This window comes from Dendropsophus ebraccatus, chromosome 13 (assembly GCF_027789765.1).
Source record: "Dendropsophus ebraccatus isolate aDenEbr1 chromosome 13, aDenEbr1.pat, whole genome shotgun sequence".
Classification (NCBI taxonomy): domain Eukaryota; kingdom Metazoa; phylum Chordata; class Amphibia; order Anura; family Hylidae; genus Dendropsophus; species Dendropsophus ebraccatus.
The window spans coordinates 37,714,554-37,734,987 of record NC_091466.1 but is presented as its reverse complement, the minus strand read 5'-3'; the positions used below and the strand labels follow the sequence as shown (position 1 = coordinate 37,734,987).

General features: G+C 43.9%; 1 protein-coding gene across 6 annotated transcripts in view; it reads right to left on the bottom strand.

The window, feature by feature from the left end:
- ARHGEF11 (Rho guanine nucleotide exchange factor 11) overlaps positions 1 to 20,434 on the bottom strand; it is a 630,876-nt gene that overhangs the window by 393,005 nt on the left and 217,437 nt on the right. For all 6 annotated transcript variants that reach the window (XM_069949394.1, XM_069949398.1, XM_069949396.1 and 3 more), the window contains 3 exons: positions 17,974 to 18,096; positions 15,905 to 15,928; positions 10,015 to 10,159 (listed from right to left, as the gene is read on the bottom strand). In XM_069949394.1, coding sequence (XP_069805495.1) covers positions 10,015 to 10,159; positions 15,905 to 15,928; positions 17,974 to 18,096 — 292 coding nt within the window. The remainder of the gene's footprint in view (positions 1 to 10,014; positions 10,160 to 15,904; positions 15,929 to 17,973; positions 18,097 to 20,434) is intronic.

The window sequence follows — 20,434 nt, the reverse complement described above, 5'->3', positions numbered from 1 at the left end:
CCATTACGGATCAAAGAAATGCAGGGACAAACATAGATCAATATATCAAACAGAATTTTTTATTTAGACAATTCATATGAATAAAATACAATATATCACATTATCATGAAAAGAAAAAACACACAAAGGAATAAAACACGACCAAACAGATGGAAAAACATACAGGTGGTGAGGGGTGATATACACATATTTTATAGGATCATATATTGCACATGCTATTCAGGATATATGTAATTGAGGGAATGCAGGCAGCCTCCACTAGATGGCGCACTGAATGTAATTATATACAACACTAGATAATGTATAACCTGGCAGAAGCCCTGGAAAGTACGGGAGATACACAAATAAGTGTCTCCCACACAGAAAATAAACTAATGTCTAAAATTTATAAGTAATGGAGGATGGCTGCATTCAATATAGTCCCACTCACCCACTCACCCTACGCGCGTTTCGCGTGGCTTTATCAAGGGACATCCCTTGATAAAGCCACGCGAAACGCGCGTAGGGTGAGTGGGTGAGTGGGACTATATTGAATGCAGCCATCCTCCATTACTTATAAATTTTAGACATTAGTTTATTTTCTGTGTGGGAGACACTTATTTGTGTATCTCCCGTACTTTCCAGGGCTTTTGCCAGGTTATACATTATCTAGTGTTGTATATAATTACATTCAGTGCGCCATCTAGTGGAGGCTGCCTGCATTCCCTCAATTACATATATCCTGAATAGCATGTGCAATATATGATCCTATAAAATATGTGTATATCTCCCCTCACCACCTGTATGTTTTTCCATCTGTTTGGTCGTGTTTTATTCCTTTGTGTGTTTTTTCTTTTCATGATAATGTGATATATTGTATTTTATTCATATGAATTGTCTAAATAAAAAATTCTGTTTGATATATTGATCTATGTTTGTCCCTGCATTTCTTTGATCCGTAATGGGATCTTTTTCTTGTTGTATGTGATGCTTTTGGTGCATTTTGGGACTAGTTATTTTTTGGGCGTTTTCTTTTATTTTGAAAGTAAAAAACCCCTTTCATGCCACCAAACTATGCAGGTTTTTTTAAAATCTTTTGAAACAGGGTTGCTTTAAGAGTCAAGTCTAATTCCATATTTTTTTACTATTTTTTCCTACACCCAACCCAACAACTGCTATCATTTGACAAAATAAGGGTCCATTTACAGAAAGAGTATTTGACAGATTATCTGCCAAAGATTTTAAGCCAAAGCCAGAAACAGACTATAAACAGAGATCAGGTTATAAAGGAAAGCCTGAGATTTCTCCTCTTTTCAAATCCATTCCTGGCTTTGGCTTCAAATTTTTGGCAGATAATCTGTCAGATAATCTTTCTGTGTAAAACTATTTGCTTGAGATCATCACTTAGCTGTAAGGTCTATAATGAAATGCAGCATCTGAAGTGGTGCCATTTTTGCAGACAGTGTGATGCCACAAGCCTTCATCAATGCAGTGGCATTAAGTTCCCGACTCATCTGGTCTCCAATTAACGAATGGAAGTGCAGTGTTCCAGAACAGAAGATTTGCTTTTGATTGTATGTTTCCTGGCTGTTCCTGTTCTGAAAAGGTAATGCCACTGCAAACTGGTTATGTTATGTCACCCCCCTCAGTATTCAAGTCTGATATTTCATCTATTCTGCTATATCTATTAATTTACCTGATGTTCAATGGTGTGATAATGCAATAGGCTTGGTGTCACGTGACTTTCCCCGGCTGCCATAGTAACCCCAATAGCCGTCGAGCTTTGGCTGGGGTTAGTTTGGTCACTTCCTGTCTACCTCAGACCTTCTTTCCACCTTCAGGGGAGAAGGACGTGTGCTCTGCTGCTCCTGAGGGAGAAGGCTGCAACTCCGCGGTACCCGCTCCAGTGCTGTTCAGAAGAACTCCGGTCCAGTCGGGACCTTCCTGATTCTCAAGATTCTCCTATTCAGTAAAGATCTGGGTGTCGTTCTTCAGTTACCCACTACTACCTCCCTCAGCGGGAAGCCCCAGCGCAAACTTTGGCGTCATTTGGCGTCACGGACAGGATTCAAACTACATTGTGCCAACTTGATTTTTCAAGGGACCAGTTAACGTTTTAAGTGGATTTAAGGGGGCTGTATATTATGAAGCCCCACAAAGCACCCCATTTCAGAAACTGCACCCCCACACTGTTCAAAATCAATTCCAGAAAGTTTAACCCTTTAGGTGAGTCACAGAAATAAAAGCCAAGTGTATTAGAAAATTGAAAATTTCAATTTTCTTTGCAGAAATTATATTGTGATCCAATATCTCTCTTAATAGAAAACCTATTTCCAGAGAAATGCACCCCAATTTTTATCACCCCATGTCTGCAGTTTATAGAACTATACGATTTGTGGCCCTATTACGCTATTTGACGTAACCACAAGCCTCAGATACGCCTAGTGAATTTTGAAGCCTCCTTACAATTGCCCAATTTTCAAAGTACCACTTCTGGTTGACAGAGGCTCTGGGGTGCCAAAACAAACACCCCTAAAGGGACACCATTTAGGAAACTAGACCACTTGAGGAATGTAACAAGGGGTATAGTGAGCACATTGAAACGTTAAAACTTGTAGAGAAAAGTCCCCCGAGTACAAAAATACCCCACATGTGGACACAAAGTACAAAGCCGGCGCACGGAAAACCTCCAAAGGGAAGGAGCGCAATTTGGATTTTGTAAGCCGGATTTGGCCAGAATGGAGGACGAAGGCCATGTCGGATTCGCAGAACCTCCGTGCTGCCAAAACATTGTAAACCCCCCACAAGTGACCCCATTACACCCCTCAAAGATTGTAACAAGAAGTATAGTGGGCATATGGACCCCACTGGTGACAGGCACAAATGTGGAACAATGTGCCGTGAAAATGAATTTGGTGTAACTTTGAATTTTTCATGTTCACAAGGGGTTAAAAGAAAAAATAAACCACTAATCATGTAAAGCAATTTCCCCCGATTACAGTAGTACCCCACATGTGGACACAAAGTGCAAAGCCGGCGCACGGAAAACCTCCAAAGGGAAGGAGCGCAATTTGGATTTTGGAAGCTGGAATTGGCCAGAATGGAGGACAAAGGGTTTGCAGAACCCCCATGCTGCCAAAACATTGGAAACCCCCCACAAGTGACCCCAACGAACTCAGAAATCTGTGGTTCGTACGGGGCGGGGTCACTTGAGGGGGCTTGTGGGGCTTCCTGGGGCGGCGCCTTGGGGGCTTGTCATCACTAAATGATGATGATGAGGAGGAAGGCAGAAGGAACGAGGGATCTTCCTCTTCTCCCTCACTGGTTGTCTCAACATCAGAGGTAATCCAGGTGTATGTGGGCTTTTTATTTAGTTTTTTTCTTTAGGATGCCTTTACACACACCAGATCCGCAGCGGATTTCACGCTGTGGATTCGCAGTGGATTCGCAGCGAAATCCGCTGTGCATCCAGTGTCGGTGCATCCCGCTGCGTGTATGTAAGTTAACCATCCCGGCGGCCAGCCAGAGCATACATCACCTCCTCCCCGCTCTGGCTTGCTTCGGGAATCCCGGCATCTGCTAATCCCGCACAGCCAATGAGTGTGCTGAGCCAGAAGTCCTGCTGAGAACCCCCGAAGCAAGCCGGAGCGGGGAGGAGATGATGTATGCTCCGGCCGCCGGGGGGTTAACTTACATACACACAGCGGGATGTCAATCCCGTTGTGTGTATGTATTCTCATAGGGATGCACTCCGCTGCGGATCGGGTGTGTGCGAAGGCACCCTTAGAGGAGGTGTGTAAGTGTAAGTGTAATGCTTTTACACGTGAAAGTGTTAGTGTGTATGTTTTATGTACTGTTTTTACATTTTATTTGTATGTGTTTTTGACTGGCAGGAGAGGGTAAGAGGAGAGGAGAGAGGGTAATAGTAGAGGGTGGGTGGCAGGACGGAGGATAGAGGGTGGCAGGAGAGAGGGTGGGTGGCAGTCAGGGGAGGGTGGGTGGCAGCAGGGAGGGAGGGTCGTTGGCAACAGAGAGGGTGGGTGGCAGCAGGGACGGTGGGTGGCAATCAGGAAAGGGTGGGTGGCAGCAGGGAGGGTGGATGGCAATCAGGAGAGGGTGGGTGGCAGCAGGGAGGGAGGTTGGCAGCATTGGCAATCAGGGGAGGGAGGGTGGCAGCATGGAGGGAGGGAGGGTGGCAGCAAGGAGGGATGGAGGGAGGGTGGCAGCATGGAGGGAGGGTGGCAGCAAACAGGGAGGGAGGGTGGAAGCATGGAGGGAGGGTGGCAGCAAGGAGGGATGGAGGGAGGGTGGCAGCATGGAGGGAGGCAGCAAGGAGGGAGGGTGGCAGCAAGAATGGAGGGTGGCAGCAAGGAGGGAGGGAGAGTGGCAGCATGGAGGGAGAGAGGGAGGGTGGCAGCATGGAGGGAGGGAGGGTGGCAGCATGGAGGGAGGGAGGGTGGCAGCAAGGCGGGAGGGAAGGTGGCAGCATGGAGGGAGGGAGGGTGGCAGCATGGAGGGAGGGAGGGTGGCAGCAAGGAGGGAGGGTGGCAGCAAGGAGGGAGGGAGGGTGGCAGCATGGAGGGAGGGAGGGTGGCAGCATGGAGGGAGCAGAGGGCAGCACCAGCACCCTGGCGACGGCGGAGGCAGCACACGGGGAGGAGGAGGAGGCAGAGGCACCGTTCACCGGCCAGGAGGAGGAGGTATCCCGGAGGGGGGGGGGAAGCGATGGGGGCCTGGGGGAGGAGGAGACAACACAGGGAGGTCAGCGAGCAGCAGGGAACCGCTCGCTGATCTCCCTGTAACAGAGGCAGCACAGGGGGAAGAGGGAGGAAGAGGCAGCATGGGGGAGAAGGCACCCGGCGCCCGGCATACCACAGGACCGTACCGGGCTCACCGCACGCTGCTCCCATCATCTCCTTCTCAGCTAGCTGATTCCGGCTAGCAGAGAAGGAGATGATGGGAGTAGTAGTAAAGACAGCACCAATTACAGCTTAGTGTCTCGGACAGCACCAATTACAGCTTAGTGTCGGGGTCCGGTCCCAGAAACCGGGGAAATTGCTGTAATTGGCCAATGAGAAGTCATCGGCCAATTACAGCGATCGTTGTCACGGGGGGCAGGGAAACTTCCCCCTACGTGAAATAGGAAGATGTCTGCTGTAATGATCAGCAGCCATCTTTACCGGAGCCCTGCGCGATTTCGTGCAGCGCCCGTTTAAAGGGCCAGCGTACCGGTACGTCATGGGTCCTTAAGAGGTTAAGTATTATTCTACCATTCCCCCGTAAATAAGTCAGTGTGTCATATTAATATTTGCTCTCAAAGATGTGCTATGTCTAATTTTGAGGGGATGTCTTATTTTTCCATGAAGAATTAACACTTAGGGCCCTATTTCAAGGGACGATTATCGTTCGCATAATTGTTAACGATTAACGATCTCAAACAACCGCTATTGCGAAAGACCTGAAACCGTTCACTCATTTCCATGGAACCATAATCGTTACTTATGATCGTATTTGCGATTGTTTTTTCTTCGCTATTTCTTTGCTATTGCGTTCGTATCTACTACGAACGACCGAATGACGTCTTATTCAATGCGAACGATTTGCGAATATTTTGAGAACGAGCAACGATAAAAATAGGTCCATGTCTTATAAAGCGATCAACGATTTCTCGTTCAGTCGTTAACTGCATTTCAACCGAACGATTATCATTTACATTCGAACGATTTAACGATAATCTGAACGATAATCGTCCGGTGGAATAGGGCCCTTATTGTTGAACAAAAAGAAATTAACATTTATTATATACTGTTCAGTATGTGTCATAAAAAAAACCCAGGCAAAACCAACCATCTACCCTCTTCCCCTTAGCAGCGTGGCGGTTGTGGTCTTACTTTCAGGGGTTGTCTTATTTTCAGAGGAATGCCTTACTTTAAGCTATCCTGTAAATCCTCTATTATGCCTCCTTTTTGGAGGATGTCTTATTTGCAGGGAAACAGGTTAGCTACAGAAGTTGTCAGGAGTAATTCCTTATGGGTACAAACACACACGGCATATACGCTGCGTATTTACTGCTGCTATACGCAGCAGATACGCAGCAGATTAGATCTAAATAACTGAACACAGAATCAAATCTGCTGCGTATCTGCTGCGTATACGCTGTGTGTGTTTGTACCCTATAAGTATACTTTCCTCATTATCTAATAAAGGGGCAGATACCAACTGTATCCATGTGATTGTCTATCCACAACAGTAGCGGGGCCTGTCATTCCCTATATGTCAAGGAATTGAAAACTTTTAAACTTTCTATGTGCTGTCCTCACCAAAGATGGTAGTGCTTGACTAGGGTGATTTATGGTGGAGCTGGATTGTGTGTGCACTTATTCTTATCATAAGCTGCAGGTTTTCTGCACACACGCCTTACTTACGTTTTCCAATAGGCCTGTGGAAGGGGCGGTGATACTCCGGTGTGGGCACTGGGCGGGGCGCCATTTCAGGTTTTGCCTGACTCTGCCCTGATTTAGGGGTAGTGATTTCTGATTGCCTTAAAGGGGAACTCCGGGTAGAGGTAAAAAAAACAATGAAACTTCTGCAGAAGCATATAACAATACTTACCTATCTATCCCATTTTTGAAACTACCAAAAATCCATTTGTTTTGGGGGGGGTTTTCTGTTTTGTGTTTCTGTATTTCCTGGTTGACCAGTTGTACACAGTACTACAGGTTTCAGAATGCAATACTTTCCCTCAGCTGTTCCATCACAGTCCCCCGCCCTGCCTATTCCCCGCCCAAAGCTGTTGCAGAACGTCTAGGCTGTGTTCACACATTGCAGTTTCATTGTGTTACTGAATTATTTGCAGTACTTTATGATTTCATTGTGGTCCCACCTGCACAGCATGCTTTATTCTCTACCTGTAATGCTGATATTGGAATAAAGCAAAGAACTTTTTAAATTAAATTTTACATTTTTTTTTCTTTTCATCTCCACTCACATATTATGATTTTTTAATTTGAAGTTGATTTCCAAAATCAGCGAACGTTGAAACACCTGCTGAGACTAGCAGACACACACAATGTGAGACAGAGGCATGGAAGATTTGTCTACTAGGATGGGAGAGCAGAGGGAGCAGGAGACAATGTGGATTGACACAGAGGCCATTTTTCTTCACTTCCTGGATTTCTATCAGCTACCAGTGTGGCAGAACCGTACAGATACAGTAATACATTGTATAGACACATCTATCTAACTTTTAATGTACTTTTAATAGAAAGCAAGTTTTTCTTATCTGGAGTTCCCCTTAAAAGAGGAAGTCTCATGAAAACTGAAAAACAGCAGGCAGGCAGCGGATGCAGGAAAATAATAAACAAACTTATCTGTTTCAGTGCCTACCTTGAGCCGCTCCAGAGTCCTGTTGATGGCCACCATCTGCCATCTTTGGGTACATCTCTTGGGATCTTTGGGTACATCTCTTCCAGTTGCAATGTCATGGCCCGGCTGAACGATTTCCCATGCAGCCAGTCAGTGACTGGGGCGGAGTCCCGTCCCAGTCACTAATTGGTTGAGAAGGTAATCATTCAACCGGGTATGTGATGTTGCAGCTATGTAGAAGAGTTAAAGGACACCTCCAGCTGTCAACAGGACCCAGGAGTGGCGTAGTGGGGCACAAGGACGGGTAAGTTAGCTTTATTTAATATTTTCCCTCACTGCCTGTCTGGCTTTTTTCAATTTTATGGGATTTCTCCTTTAAAACGAGTTACCAATGCAACCAGGCGGTAGGGAAATCAAATCGTATGCTGGGCTGTATAGCACTGTATAGTGCTCTAGTGGGGCTACATCTGGAATAATGTGTCCAGTTCTGGAGACCTCACTTACGCAAAGATAATAATAAAGTAGAAACAGACTACAAATATGGTGGAGGGTGTGAGACATGAAACATATCAGGATATACTTAAGGGTTTGAATCTGTATTGTCTGGAGGAAAAGGGTACATGATTGCAACCATTAAATATGTTGAAGGCCTAAATAAGGTTCAAAAGGGAAGTGTTTTTAACAAAAATCTGAACTCAAGAACAAGGGGGCACAATCTACGGTTATTTGGGGGGAAAGTGAAGTAGAAACATGAGTATTACTTTAGTTTAAAAGTAGTAGATGCTTAGTACAAACTTCCATCAGATGTGGTAGGTAAATCTACAATAACTAAATTTAAACACTCCTGGGATAAACATATATCTACCCTTAGATAATAAAAAAAAAGTCAGACTATATGCACCAAGTGCTCTTTTTCTGACAATGAACTTCTATATTTCTATGTTTTACCGCCATCATTTTGAGGCAAATATGCGGCCATATTATGCAAATTATGCCCTTAACCCCTAGACAACCCTGGGCGTACATGTACTTCCTTGGTCGCCCAGGAGTGCCACTTGTAGCCCAGGACCGCTGCTATTAGCGGGCATAGTCCGATCACCATGCCCACTAATTAAGTATTCAGATGCAGCTGTCAAAGTTGACAGCTGCATCTGAATACTACTTGCAGCCGTTCTTGGTGGTATAGTGGTATAAAAAAAAGTTTAGTTTTTTTTCACCACACATTTATTTTTTTTCTGCTTTTGTAGTGTACTTTAGGAAAAAAATTCAGCCCATCATTGCAAAGTACAATTAGTGCTGCAAAAAATAAGGGCTCATGTGGGTTTCTATGTGGAAAAATGCACAAGCACAAGGAGGAAAAAACGAAAATGCATAAATTGAAATTGGCCCGGTCCTCTAAGGGTTAATTTACATATTACATCTGTATTTTCCCTTCAAAATACAGTGGTACCTTGGTTTAAGAGCATTTTGCAAGAAGAGCTCACAGTTTTTCAAAATTGTAACTTGGTTTAAGAGCATTGCTTTGGTTTAAGAGCTCCCTGTACTGGGTGGGAGGGGGAGTAGGGGAGGGGCATGGTCTGCATAGGTGGCTCTACAGCTCTCTACCCTCAACTCTACCCCCAAGTCTCCCTCAACTTATATATCATGGCAGATCCACCTACTTCCTACTTCATGCTCCTTGCAGTCTCTGTCGGCTCTTGTGTTTCCCATCCTCTTCATTCCTGCTAGAATGTGCCTACACTTACACTGCTATACACACTGCTGCTATAATGTGTCTGCACTTACACTCAGCCATTCACACTGCTGTATAGAAAAGTTTCTGTCACTGTTCACCTGCACACCTATGTGATTCTCACTTCCTGATTAGTCCATGCTGAACACACACCCCTTCTCCATTGCTGTCATGTGACCACACAGACCTATGACAGTAGCCCTGCTTCTCTATTCTAGCCTGCTGTACTACGCTACTGCTTTATGGGTATCTGCAGTTCCATTCTGTATCTACAAACTGCTGCTGTTTTTCAGGTTTATGCACTTACTATACATTGTACACCACATGCTGATTGCCATACTGTACAGTAACTTATAATATGACATATTTAGCCGTTTCTCATTGTTAGCTTCATCTGTTCTACATGTTATTCAGAATAAAAAATAATCTGTATTTTTGTGGTGTGGAACCAATTGTCTCCATTTCACTGATTTCTTATGGGAAAATTTGCTTTGGTTTAAGAGTGGATTTGGATTACAAGCATGGTCCCAGAACAAATTATGCTCGTAATCCAAGGCACCACTGTAAAGCGCCAAGGAAGAGACATTGTGGGAACACAGCCTTAAGGCATTTAGCCTGTGATGGTGGAGGTAGTCACAATAGTTATTTTGTGATTTTTTTGATTGCATAGTTATTAAAATTTATGTTTAACTCTGGATACAATTTCTGTTCTGTCCCAGCTATTTGTAACATTACTATTAAAATACATTACCTATTATCATCATCATCATTATTATTATAATAATTTTTTTTTTAATACAAATAATACTTTAATCAACTTTGTCTTAAAAGAGTATGTAGCTCTTTATAATTGATTTTCCTCTATACAGAAACTTTCATGTTAAAAAAAAAACAAAACATTTTGCACCACTCTCAGTATTATGCATTTCACCCTTCACCTTTTTAGTTTTTGGGAAGAAGGGGAGCCACTTGTCTTTGTCAGGAATCATCTGGGACTTTTCTGAGGCGCTGGGAGGGCGAAACTCACGTGAACTGATGCCAACATGATTCATATAGGTGCTTAGTGCAAAGGCCATAGGGGAGCTGAACAAACAAGAGTAAAGATTAGGCAATAGCAGTTAAATACACACTTATCTTTCAAGCCAATTTTAGACATATTTCATTTTAACCAGGGCTGCAGTGACCTCCTTGACTGCCCATCTTAGGGCCTTAAAATTGTTGGCGTTCAGTATCTTTTAAGCCGCAATAACATGCAGCCAATAACAACGAATGTTAAAGGACAACTCTGGCCAAAACTATTTTTTAATATGTTATTACTTACGGAAAGTTAGGCAAATTTCAAATGTACATTAATTATGGGAAATGCACATATAGGGCTACTTCCCTTAATTTAGTAGATCAGGGAGACTTCAGATTCTCTGAAATTCTGGGACGTCACGAACCGCGGGTGTAATTCCAATGGAGTGTCCAGCAGGGGGCGCACTATATATAGAAGTCAATGAGTACCATTGACTTCTATATATAGTGCGCCCCTGCTGGACACTGCATTGGAATTACAATGGATGTGTATGTAATGTAATATACAGTGTATGTAAATGTAATATACAGTATGTTTCTGATTGAATACATTTATGGAATACTTTGGGGAGCAAGAGTCCTTGCTCCCCAAAGTATTCCATAAATGTAATCAATCAGTAGATTTGGAGGGCACCGAGCAGGGAGGGTGAGAAGTGCCATCTACCTCCCCCTCCCTCCCTGCTCGGTGCTGCTGCCATACATTCACACTGTACTACTCCCCCATTATTTGCTCATAGTATGAGCAGATAATTGGGGAGTAGTACCAGGGCCGATCTCCATGGTAAGCCTGCCGAACCGCCACTCCCCGCCTCTGCTGCCCGCCCGCCACCGCACTGGACGTCCCATAGCATGAGCAGGTGATGGGAGTAGTAGCTGGGTTATCGCTATCACATCGCCGCCGCTGATGCCGCCGAGCGCAGGGGGAGCCGCTCATCATAATTCAGCCATCATGCCCACTCCGCTCCCCCCTCCTCCTTCTTCCAGGATCCGGCAAACTTCCCCCTATCCCTTGGCTGACTCCCCCCGCCTGGCCGCCGCTCTCCGATCACAAGGTGCTTCCCCTCTCCCAAGCGTGCCGGCCGGGGACACCAGGAAGCACCGGGAGCCTGTATGTGTGATCGGAGAGCAGCGGCCAAGCGGGGGAAGTCAGCCATGGGAAAGGGGGAAGTTTGCCGGATCCCAGAAGAAGGAGGAGGGGGGAGCAGAGGGGGCAGGATGGCTGCACTGTGATGAGCGGCTCCCCCTGCGCTCAGCGGCATCAGCAGTGGTGGTGATGTGATAGCGATAACCCAGCTACTACTCCCATCACCTGCTCATGCTATGAGCTGTTGAGAGGAGTAGTTTAGTGTAGTCTAGTGCAGCAGCGAAGGCGGGGAGCGGCGGTTTAGCAGGCTTACCATGGAGATCGGCCCTGGTAATACTCCCCCATTATCTGCTCATACTATGAGCAAATGATGGGGGGAGTAGTACAGTGTGTATGTATGGCAGCAGCACCGAGCAGGGAGGGAAGGGGAAGGTAGATGGCACTTCTCACCCTCCCTGCTCGGTGCCCTCCAAATGTACTGATTGATTACATTTATGGAATACCTTGGGGAGCAAGGACACTTACTCTTCAAAGTATTCCATAAATGCATTCAATCAGAAACATACTGTATATTTCATTTACATACACTGTATATTACATTACATACACATCCATTGTAATTCCAATGGAGTGTACAGCAGGGGCGCACTATATATAGAAGTCAATGGTACTCATACATATATATAGTTCGCCCCCTGCTGGACACTCCATTGTAATTACACCCCCAGTTCGTGACGTCCCAGAATTTCAGAGAATCTGAAGTCTCCCTGATCTACTAAATTAAGGGAAATAGCCCTATATGTGCATTTCCCATAATTATTGTACATTTAAAATTTGCCTAACTTTCCGTAAGTAATAAAATATAAAAAAATTGTTTTGGCCGGACTTTTCCTTTAATGGCTATATGAATGGTACAGTAATCATTCAGCTGTGTGATTGTGTCTTGTAGAGGCACTGCAAAAGACCACTGATCTTGCAAAGCGCATGGAGATCCAAAATCAAACAGCGGAATAACAGAAGAGACAGAAGTATATACCCCCTTTTTCATCAAGTTTATTGTCAACAGAGATCTTACTCTATATGGTTAACCTTACTTACTACTTTGGGCTATGTTCACACACAGTATTTTTGTAACTAAAATCAGGAGTTGATTGAAAACACAAAAAGCCTATGTTCACACACTGTTGAGATTTAGTGGATAGCCACCATTTAATGACAAATAATTGCCTTTATTTCAAAACAACTCCACTCAATTTCAACAGTGTGTGAACATAGCCTCTCTGTGTTTTCAATCCACTCCTGGTTTTGGCTTCAGAATATTGACCAAAATACTGAGCAAACATACTGTGTACTGTGTGGGAACACAGCCTAAATGGATATTCTTGTTTGAGACATTAATGGCATTTTTACTTGAAATTACATAAGGGTACATTCACATGTAACAAATCCACTGCAGATTTCATGCAGATTTCATTTTTTCCTTCAGAGTAGAAAAAAAATTTAGCAAACCTGCAAGATGTAGAGTGTTTGACCCACAGAGTTTAAAGAGGATGTACCACCCGGTACATCCTCTTTAACCTGAACCCACGGATCGATTGGCGCCGCCACGGGGAAGCCAGTGCCGTGGTCCGTTTTTCGGACCGCCGCCCGGTTCCCGTGCACAGTGCCGTTCGATCAAGCGGTACCGACCGGTGCTGAAGCACTGGAAGTCGGCCGGGCCACCCCCAGTGGGAGGGAATTCCCTCTCCTGTATGACGCGGCTCGCTTAGAATGAATGGAGCCGCGTCAAACAGGGGAGGGAATTCCCTCCCACTGGGGACGGGCCGGCCGACCTCCAGTGCTTCAGCACCGATACCGCTGGATCGAACGGCGCCGTGCACGGGAAACGGGCGGCGGTCCGAAAAACGGACCGCGGTACCGGCTTCCCTGTGCCGGCGCCGATCGATCCGTGGGTTCAGGTTAAAGAGGATGTACCGGCAACCCATGCTTTAAGCTTTAAGCAACCCATGCTCTCACACTCTTCCCTCACCACAGTGCATATAAAAATGCACATCTATACATGCTCAAAAATGTCCACCTTTGCTGTGTTTTGTGCAATTATTTAGAAGCACTGTGCAAAAAGACTTTTTAAGACTGGTTACCTGAACTGTTATCACACAGCACTGCTTACATATACTAGTATCACACAGGATGGCTTACATAGACTAGTATTAAAGTGTTCCAAATGTTTACTGCCGAACACACACATTGGCACACATATACAGTACACACACACATAACATATACAAATACACCACTGACACACTTACATTTAGCCTGGAATGTGATTACACTAGGGCAGATGTTTACACCAAAAATAGACCACACACAGGGAAATCCTCTCCCAAGTGTTAAAAGAATCCTGTCCATAGAGGCCTTGCTGCATGATAATCAAGCCGTGTAATAGACTCTGTAAATGAGCGACAATCTAGTGTCGATCTTCCCCATTGCACTAGCCACCTAGTGTATGTGATTGCAAGTCCAGATCCCACCTACACTACACAACTGCAAGCCTTTGCCACAGCCGCTAGCAGGGAAGAGCTCCCTACCTTTACAAACTTTGTTTTACTTTATTATTTTAGGTACAGTTATCCTGAGGGCTACATCAGATTCAGTGGATGACGTAATTGACCTTCGTTTTTTTTGTTTGTTTTTTATCAAATAGTTAACGAAGGTTGTGTTTTTTTATTTTATTTAAAAATATCACTGGTGTATTGTGTTTTGTTTTTACTCACTTTACAGACATTGTGAAGGAGAAATTTAAATAAGCATGTAGTGCTACCCTCTATTCCATAACCAGCCAGGTAAAAAAAAAAAAAAAAAAGCAGTCAAATAATAAGGACAGGAAGAAACATTTATTTTGGTCTTCCCAGCCTAATGATATGAGCCTGCTAACAACCCTGACCTAGAGTGACAATTTCTGACATTCTTGGACTGATGGCACCCAGATCTTGCCAGTACTCTTGTGGCGGTGGGTACTGGTAATATTGCAGGAGCCAGTGATCGCCATTTAACAGGACAACACTAAGGGCTGTATTATATGGCCCAATATCGTATTGTACGATCTGTTAGATCGCGCTTGTTTACTGAGCCTTTACACAGCTAAATAATCGTGCATGAGAGCTGCAAAGACATTGTCAGATATGTCCGTGCTGCCCTTTACATTGAAAAAAATAAAGATATATACCTACCCATGCTTCCCTGGTGACCTGCTGCCTTTCCCCATGTTGCCCAGTCACCACAGCCACTGTTGGCACTTCTGGCTCCATCTCTTCCGTGACAGACCACTCAGTGAATCACTGACAGAGATGGGACAGCCCCAAGGCCAGTGACTGGCTAAGCGGCCTCTCACTGAAGAGATGCCAGAAATGTCAGCGGCAGCAGAGAACACAGAGAAAAAGCAGCAGGACAAGGGGGAACCTGGACAAGATCGTATATATTAATTCTTTACTTTACGCTGTCATCAGCTGAAAACCGTGCATTACTATTACACAGAGCAATTTGCGGTAAGCTGCTAACGATTTTTAAACTTGCTGAAAGACAACCATCAGCCGATGATTGGCTCCTCAGATGATTGTTGTCTTTATTACATGCTTAGTAATGGATGGTGTCTACTAAGCTTGTAAAGGGAGTAAAGAAAAAAACAATACACCAGTGATATTTGAAGTGAAATGACCATATATTCTAGAAAGAAAGAAAAAAACACTCCACTGAATCTAATGTAGTCCCCTGGGTACTAGTATCTGAAAGACAAAACAAAAAAAAAAAAAATGTTAAAGTGACTCTGTACCAACAATCTGACCCCCCCCCCCCCCCAAACCGCTTGTACCTTCAGATAGCCGCTTTTAATCCAAGATCTGTCCTGGGGTCCGTTTGGCAGGCGATGCAGTTATTGTCCTAAAAAACAACTTTTAAACTGGCAGCCCTGTGTCAAAAGGCCGTTGCCTAGATTGTGTATGCATTAGGCTGGCACAACCTCTCTGTCCCTCCTCCCCGCCCTCCTCATCATTAGGAATGCTCTAGGCTGATTTTCTACTATTCATCACCTGTGTGAGCACGGCACATGGGCTGGATCGTTAAGGCACTTGTGCAGTTTTCACTGAGGAGGAATAGGAAAAATGGTGAAGAGGAGGGCCAGAGGGGCTGTGCAAAGTTAGGGCACAGATACTCCAAGCCACGGCCGTTGGGCACAGGGCTGCAAGTTTAAAAGTTGTTTTTTAGGACAATAACTGCATCACCTGCCGAACGAACCCCAGGACAGATCTTGGATTAAAAGCTATCCAAAGGTACAAGTGGTTTGGGGGGGACAGATTGTGGGTACAGAGTTGCTTTAATTAAGCACATACTGTTTGCAAGTCAGGTCCTACATGCAGCTCATGTATGCATATGCTAATGAATAACACCCACAAAGTTCAGCGAGAGGTCTTCCCATATTGCATTTTTAACATTAGCAATAGAGATAGGGGTGGGTCCTCCATTTTCCTGTGGATATACCATAAACATCCTAGATAAGAAGATCCCTTCAAATGTCCCAATATGCCCAAATATTTTTACAAGCCAAGCTAGTTAGGTTAGAAACTTCTATCATGAAAAGCATAGAATGTGTAAATAAATTCAAGACAACTTACCTTCTCTCCTCTTCATATTTTGACCTGACAATATAAGATTATAAAAGAGTAAAAATCAAATGGATAGCTAAGTAAAACTATTACACAGGTATTCTACTCCCACCACTGCATAGTACTTTACCCCTTAAAGGACAATTCCGGCCAAAATCTATTTTTTTATATGTTATTTCATAAGCAAAGTTAGACAAATTCCTAATGTACACATTACATTATTATTATTATTATTATTATTCACATATAGTGCTATTTCCCTCAATTTAGTAGATCTGGCAGGTTTCAACTTCTCTAAAAAAAAATTAAAAAAAAGTGACACAACCCGGTCTATACCTGAAGGGGGCGCAGAATATGTAGAAATTACACAATAACAGGGCTCTTCCTGTGCTTTCTGCTACTTAAGGGTCGCTCTATCACACCTTCACTTGCCACCCCCTGCAGCCACTAGCCCTGCCCATGCCGGCATGATGGACGTCATCTCTGGGGCCCAGTGATGGGTGGCAAAGGCCTGGCGGAGCCTCGGGCACCACTCCGGTGCTTGGCTGGCAGTTCCCGAACTGTCTAAGAGCTCTAGCGCTTTTACTTTTCCATGATCATATATAGGCTTGCTTTTTTCAAGACTTTGTAATGGCACCTTTGAATCCACCATAAAATGTATGACGGAGCCCCAAAATTATTTTTTATGGGGTGAAATTGGGGAAAATGCTAATTTGTAACTTGGCAAGGGTTCCCATGTCTACGTAATGCACTTTATCATAAAACTGACATGTTATCTTTATTCTATAGGTTGGTCCGTGTACGACTAAAGCCATATTTATGCGGATTTTTATTATTTTGGCCTTTTTTACAATTTTCTGCAAATAACTATGATTAAAATCGCTCTATTGTGACAGTCTACATTTACTGACAGTCTACAGCCCTCAGGATATACTGGGATTTGAAGTGCAGACAATCAACAGACAATCCTATGATAATTGTAGGCACTGCAGAAAGATTGATGGACCTTAAAGACTGATGGTAGTTTTCCCCCAAAAATTGTGACCCACATATTGCAGCCACTAGGAGCCTTTACACTTATGTTTCTCAGCTCCAGTCTTTACATCTTGGAGCTGTGATTTCCTTCTACTTTTATGGTTTACATCCCACAATAGGTGATATTTTGAGTATTTCACAGGATCTTTACAAGTGATACAGTTATGGTCAGTACACCAGGTATCACAGTATGTGTTCTTTGTATGGGATATACAAATTGTCATGCCTCCAGCATTTGCTGTGTACTAGACTCCATGTAGTGGCTGATTTTGCCTTTATGTATTTTGTGCCTCTGGGATAAAAAAAAACCCATTACCACACACTGCTGAAGTAAAGAGACTGATTTCTTCATCCTCCCATGTGGCAGCATTGCTGGTAAGCTTAGGGATTCACCTATACTATCTCTAGCCACAACTGCCAATATCCAAACAGAATTTCATGATCAGTTGCAGCCAGCTGCACTTTTATGTAGTTTTACCACAGACTGGCTCCCTTCTTGTTATGTATTTATGTGAACATGTAGGTTATGTTTCAGCCATTTTGTGATTTTACTGTATTGTGTTTCTTGTATAAAAGCAAATATTTATTAATGTTTTCTCACTGTTATTTAACGGTTTAACCATTTCCTATGCTTTAATAAAGTAAAAAGACTTCATCATACAGTCTCAGTCATTGAAGAATAGGAGGACTGGAGAAACACTGACCTACACAACAATGACTTTACCATTGTATGTTATTGTAACTCTCAGTATACCCAGAGAGCTTCATAAGTATAGGACATTGTGAGAGCTGTAGTTTGGCTAAAATCTTGTTATGAACAAGGAAGTTATGGACAAAGACATAATTAAATTCAGGATATGACAAGGCCAGCAGGTCAGCACACAGTTTCTTACTGGTTCTTAATTGGTGGGCCCTCAGGATCGGTTATACTAGTTGAAACCAGGACCCAAATTCGACAGTGGTCCCCAGCATCACACTATGTGGTGACCTGTCCACTAGAAACCTACAAAAAAGATACCACTGATACAAGTTGCCACACTCACAGAATCTCCCCCAGCTGTGCTATCTGCTTGGCAGCCACCTGACGTTCCCTCAGAGGGTCAGTTTCAAGGTCCAGTAGGTCATTTTCTCCATATAGACTGCCCAGGCCCATAGTTCGCTTCGTCCTGTGAATACATGAATAAGGTAATTGCATTAAACTATGATTCAAAGCACTGTACAACACTCGGAGGTCCTGACAAGCCTACAGAGTGGGCATCATGATGGTACATCAATGGACATTAAAGCAATAGCTGCTGAATGTGGTCGAAAGAGAAAACATTCTTTAAAACTTATCTACCCATATAGGGGATCCTGTCATCTAATGTAGGGACACTCGTTTACCCAAAGGGAGCACCATTCTGCATATGGGTATGGGGGCACATCTGTTTACCAATGGGTGGTGGGCACTTATTTATCCACAGGAGAGGTACTTGTTAACCTATAGGGGTGCACATATCCACCCACAAAATGGTGCTATCTACCCAAAAAGGTGGACATGTCAACCAACAGGAAGGTATTAATCTTCCCAAAGGGGGGCACCTGTCTGCCTATAGAGGTGCACCCATCTACCCAAAGACAGCCCTACAGAGGGAGATACATCTACTTAGAAGGAAGACATAGCTACCTACAGGGAGGCACCTATCTACCTACTAGGGCACTACAAACCTTCAGGGGGGCACATATCTATCTATTAGTGTAACTGTCTACTTAGTGGGGGACCTATATGCTTACTGGGGTGCCCCTAGCTACTCATTGGGAGGTGTGGAGTTGAGAGTCTATTTTCTATGTGTTATATTCTTAAAATGTATACTTGCTTTGTGTAACGCTATGCAAGCAGGTGCGGGGAAAGGCTCCTCGCACTCTGTTACTAACTATGTTCTATGGCTATGGGAATTTTGTTATTTTATGCTTTTTGCTTTAATTCAAGGTTTGGACTGGGAGTCTTTGCCAATAGATAACAGGTAGGACGGTTGGCTGATACCATGAATTCTTATGTAGGATGTTTGAAACTCCTGCGCCCTCCCTCTCCTCCTCCTACCTTTTGAAGCTTTTTTGTTAAGATATAAGCTAAGGGTTGCTATATAGTGAGATATATGTATATATATATATATATATATATATATATATATATATATATATATATGTATTGGGGTGGGGCTAGTTGGAGTTCAGATTCAGATAGTTCGGATTTTAACGATAATCGTTTAGTGTAATATCAGACAACTATTAAACTACCAACTCGAAATCGCTTGGACCTATTTGTTTCGTTGATCATTTGCATGTAATAAGACGTTGTGACGCAATAGCGACAACAAGGCGACCGCATGAACGACAAGTAACGATCATCGTTCCCTGTAATTGGGTGAACGATTTCAGGTCGTTTGCCATAGAGGTCATTTGAGTTGGTTTATCGTTAATCGTCAAAAAATCACTTCGTGTAATAGTTCCCTAAGATCCAGTATATTACAAGTATCTCCTGTATTCAGAGACTGTGTCAACTGTTATCTCTATGCCTTTACCAGCTGTGCCTGAAAAGTATTGTCTGTTATCTTCTCTTATTTGCCAGCGAACCAGTTGTGTCTTTTACAAGTTCCAAAATTCCTGAACTGCAAAACAATTGTCTATTGCCCTAGCAAGATCGTACTTCAACAACTAGCCCAACCACATAACACCTGGCCTCCCTAAGTCACTGCACAAGCAATAAATCTCCATGGAGCGGGCTTTTCTATGCATGCTGCTTCAGATGTTGCCATGGTTGGGAACGCACATGGCTTCAGCCTACAACTGGAATCACTGTAAAAGTAGTGTCCTAACCTATCCTTAAAGCAGACATCTCCCGTTCTCCCTCCATCTAGTGCATAGTATCGTTTATGACTGTACTAATACCACCCGTAGTAATATATTGGGCGGCACCTGCATCCGCTTGTATGCCACCTGCGCCGGACTCAAAGGGTTATACTGTCCCAGACGGCTACAGCTGGGAAACCTTCGCTTTTACTCCTTATGCTATCTCTTGGCTTGAGACACCCGGAGCTGGCAGTGGTATGCTTTTGAAGCCTACAAGAGACTTGTGCCTATGCTTAGCACAACTCACCCAGGTGAGCATATTGCTGTTCGCCACTTGTAGTCCTCATTGAATTGTGCTAAGATACTACACTAGAAAGCGCCTGGATCATTCTTTTTATTTTATAATTTTTGGGAGGCACACCTGCTACCGCTTCTACCTTGGTCACTGTCATCACCGCTATGCTGTGTCTGGCATAATTTTTGGGAGGCTCACTTGCTACCTCATCTACCTTGGTCACTCTATGATCACTGCCATGCTACAGCAGGCATAATTTTTGGGAGGCTCACTTGCTACCTCATCTACCTTGGTCACTCTGTCCTCACTGCTATGCTGTGTCAGGCATAATTTTTGGAAGGCTCATTTGCTACCTCAGTTTTAATGGTTCCCTGTGTTCT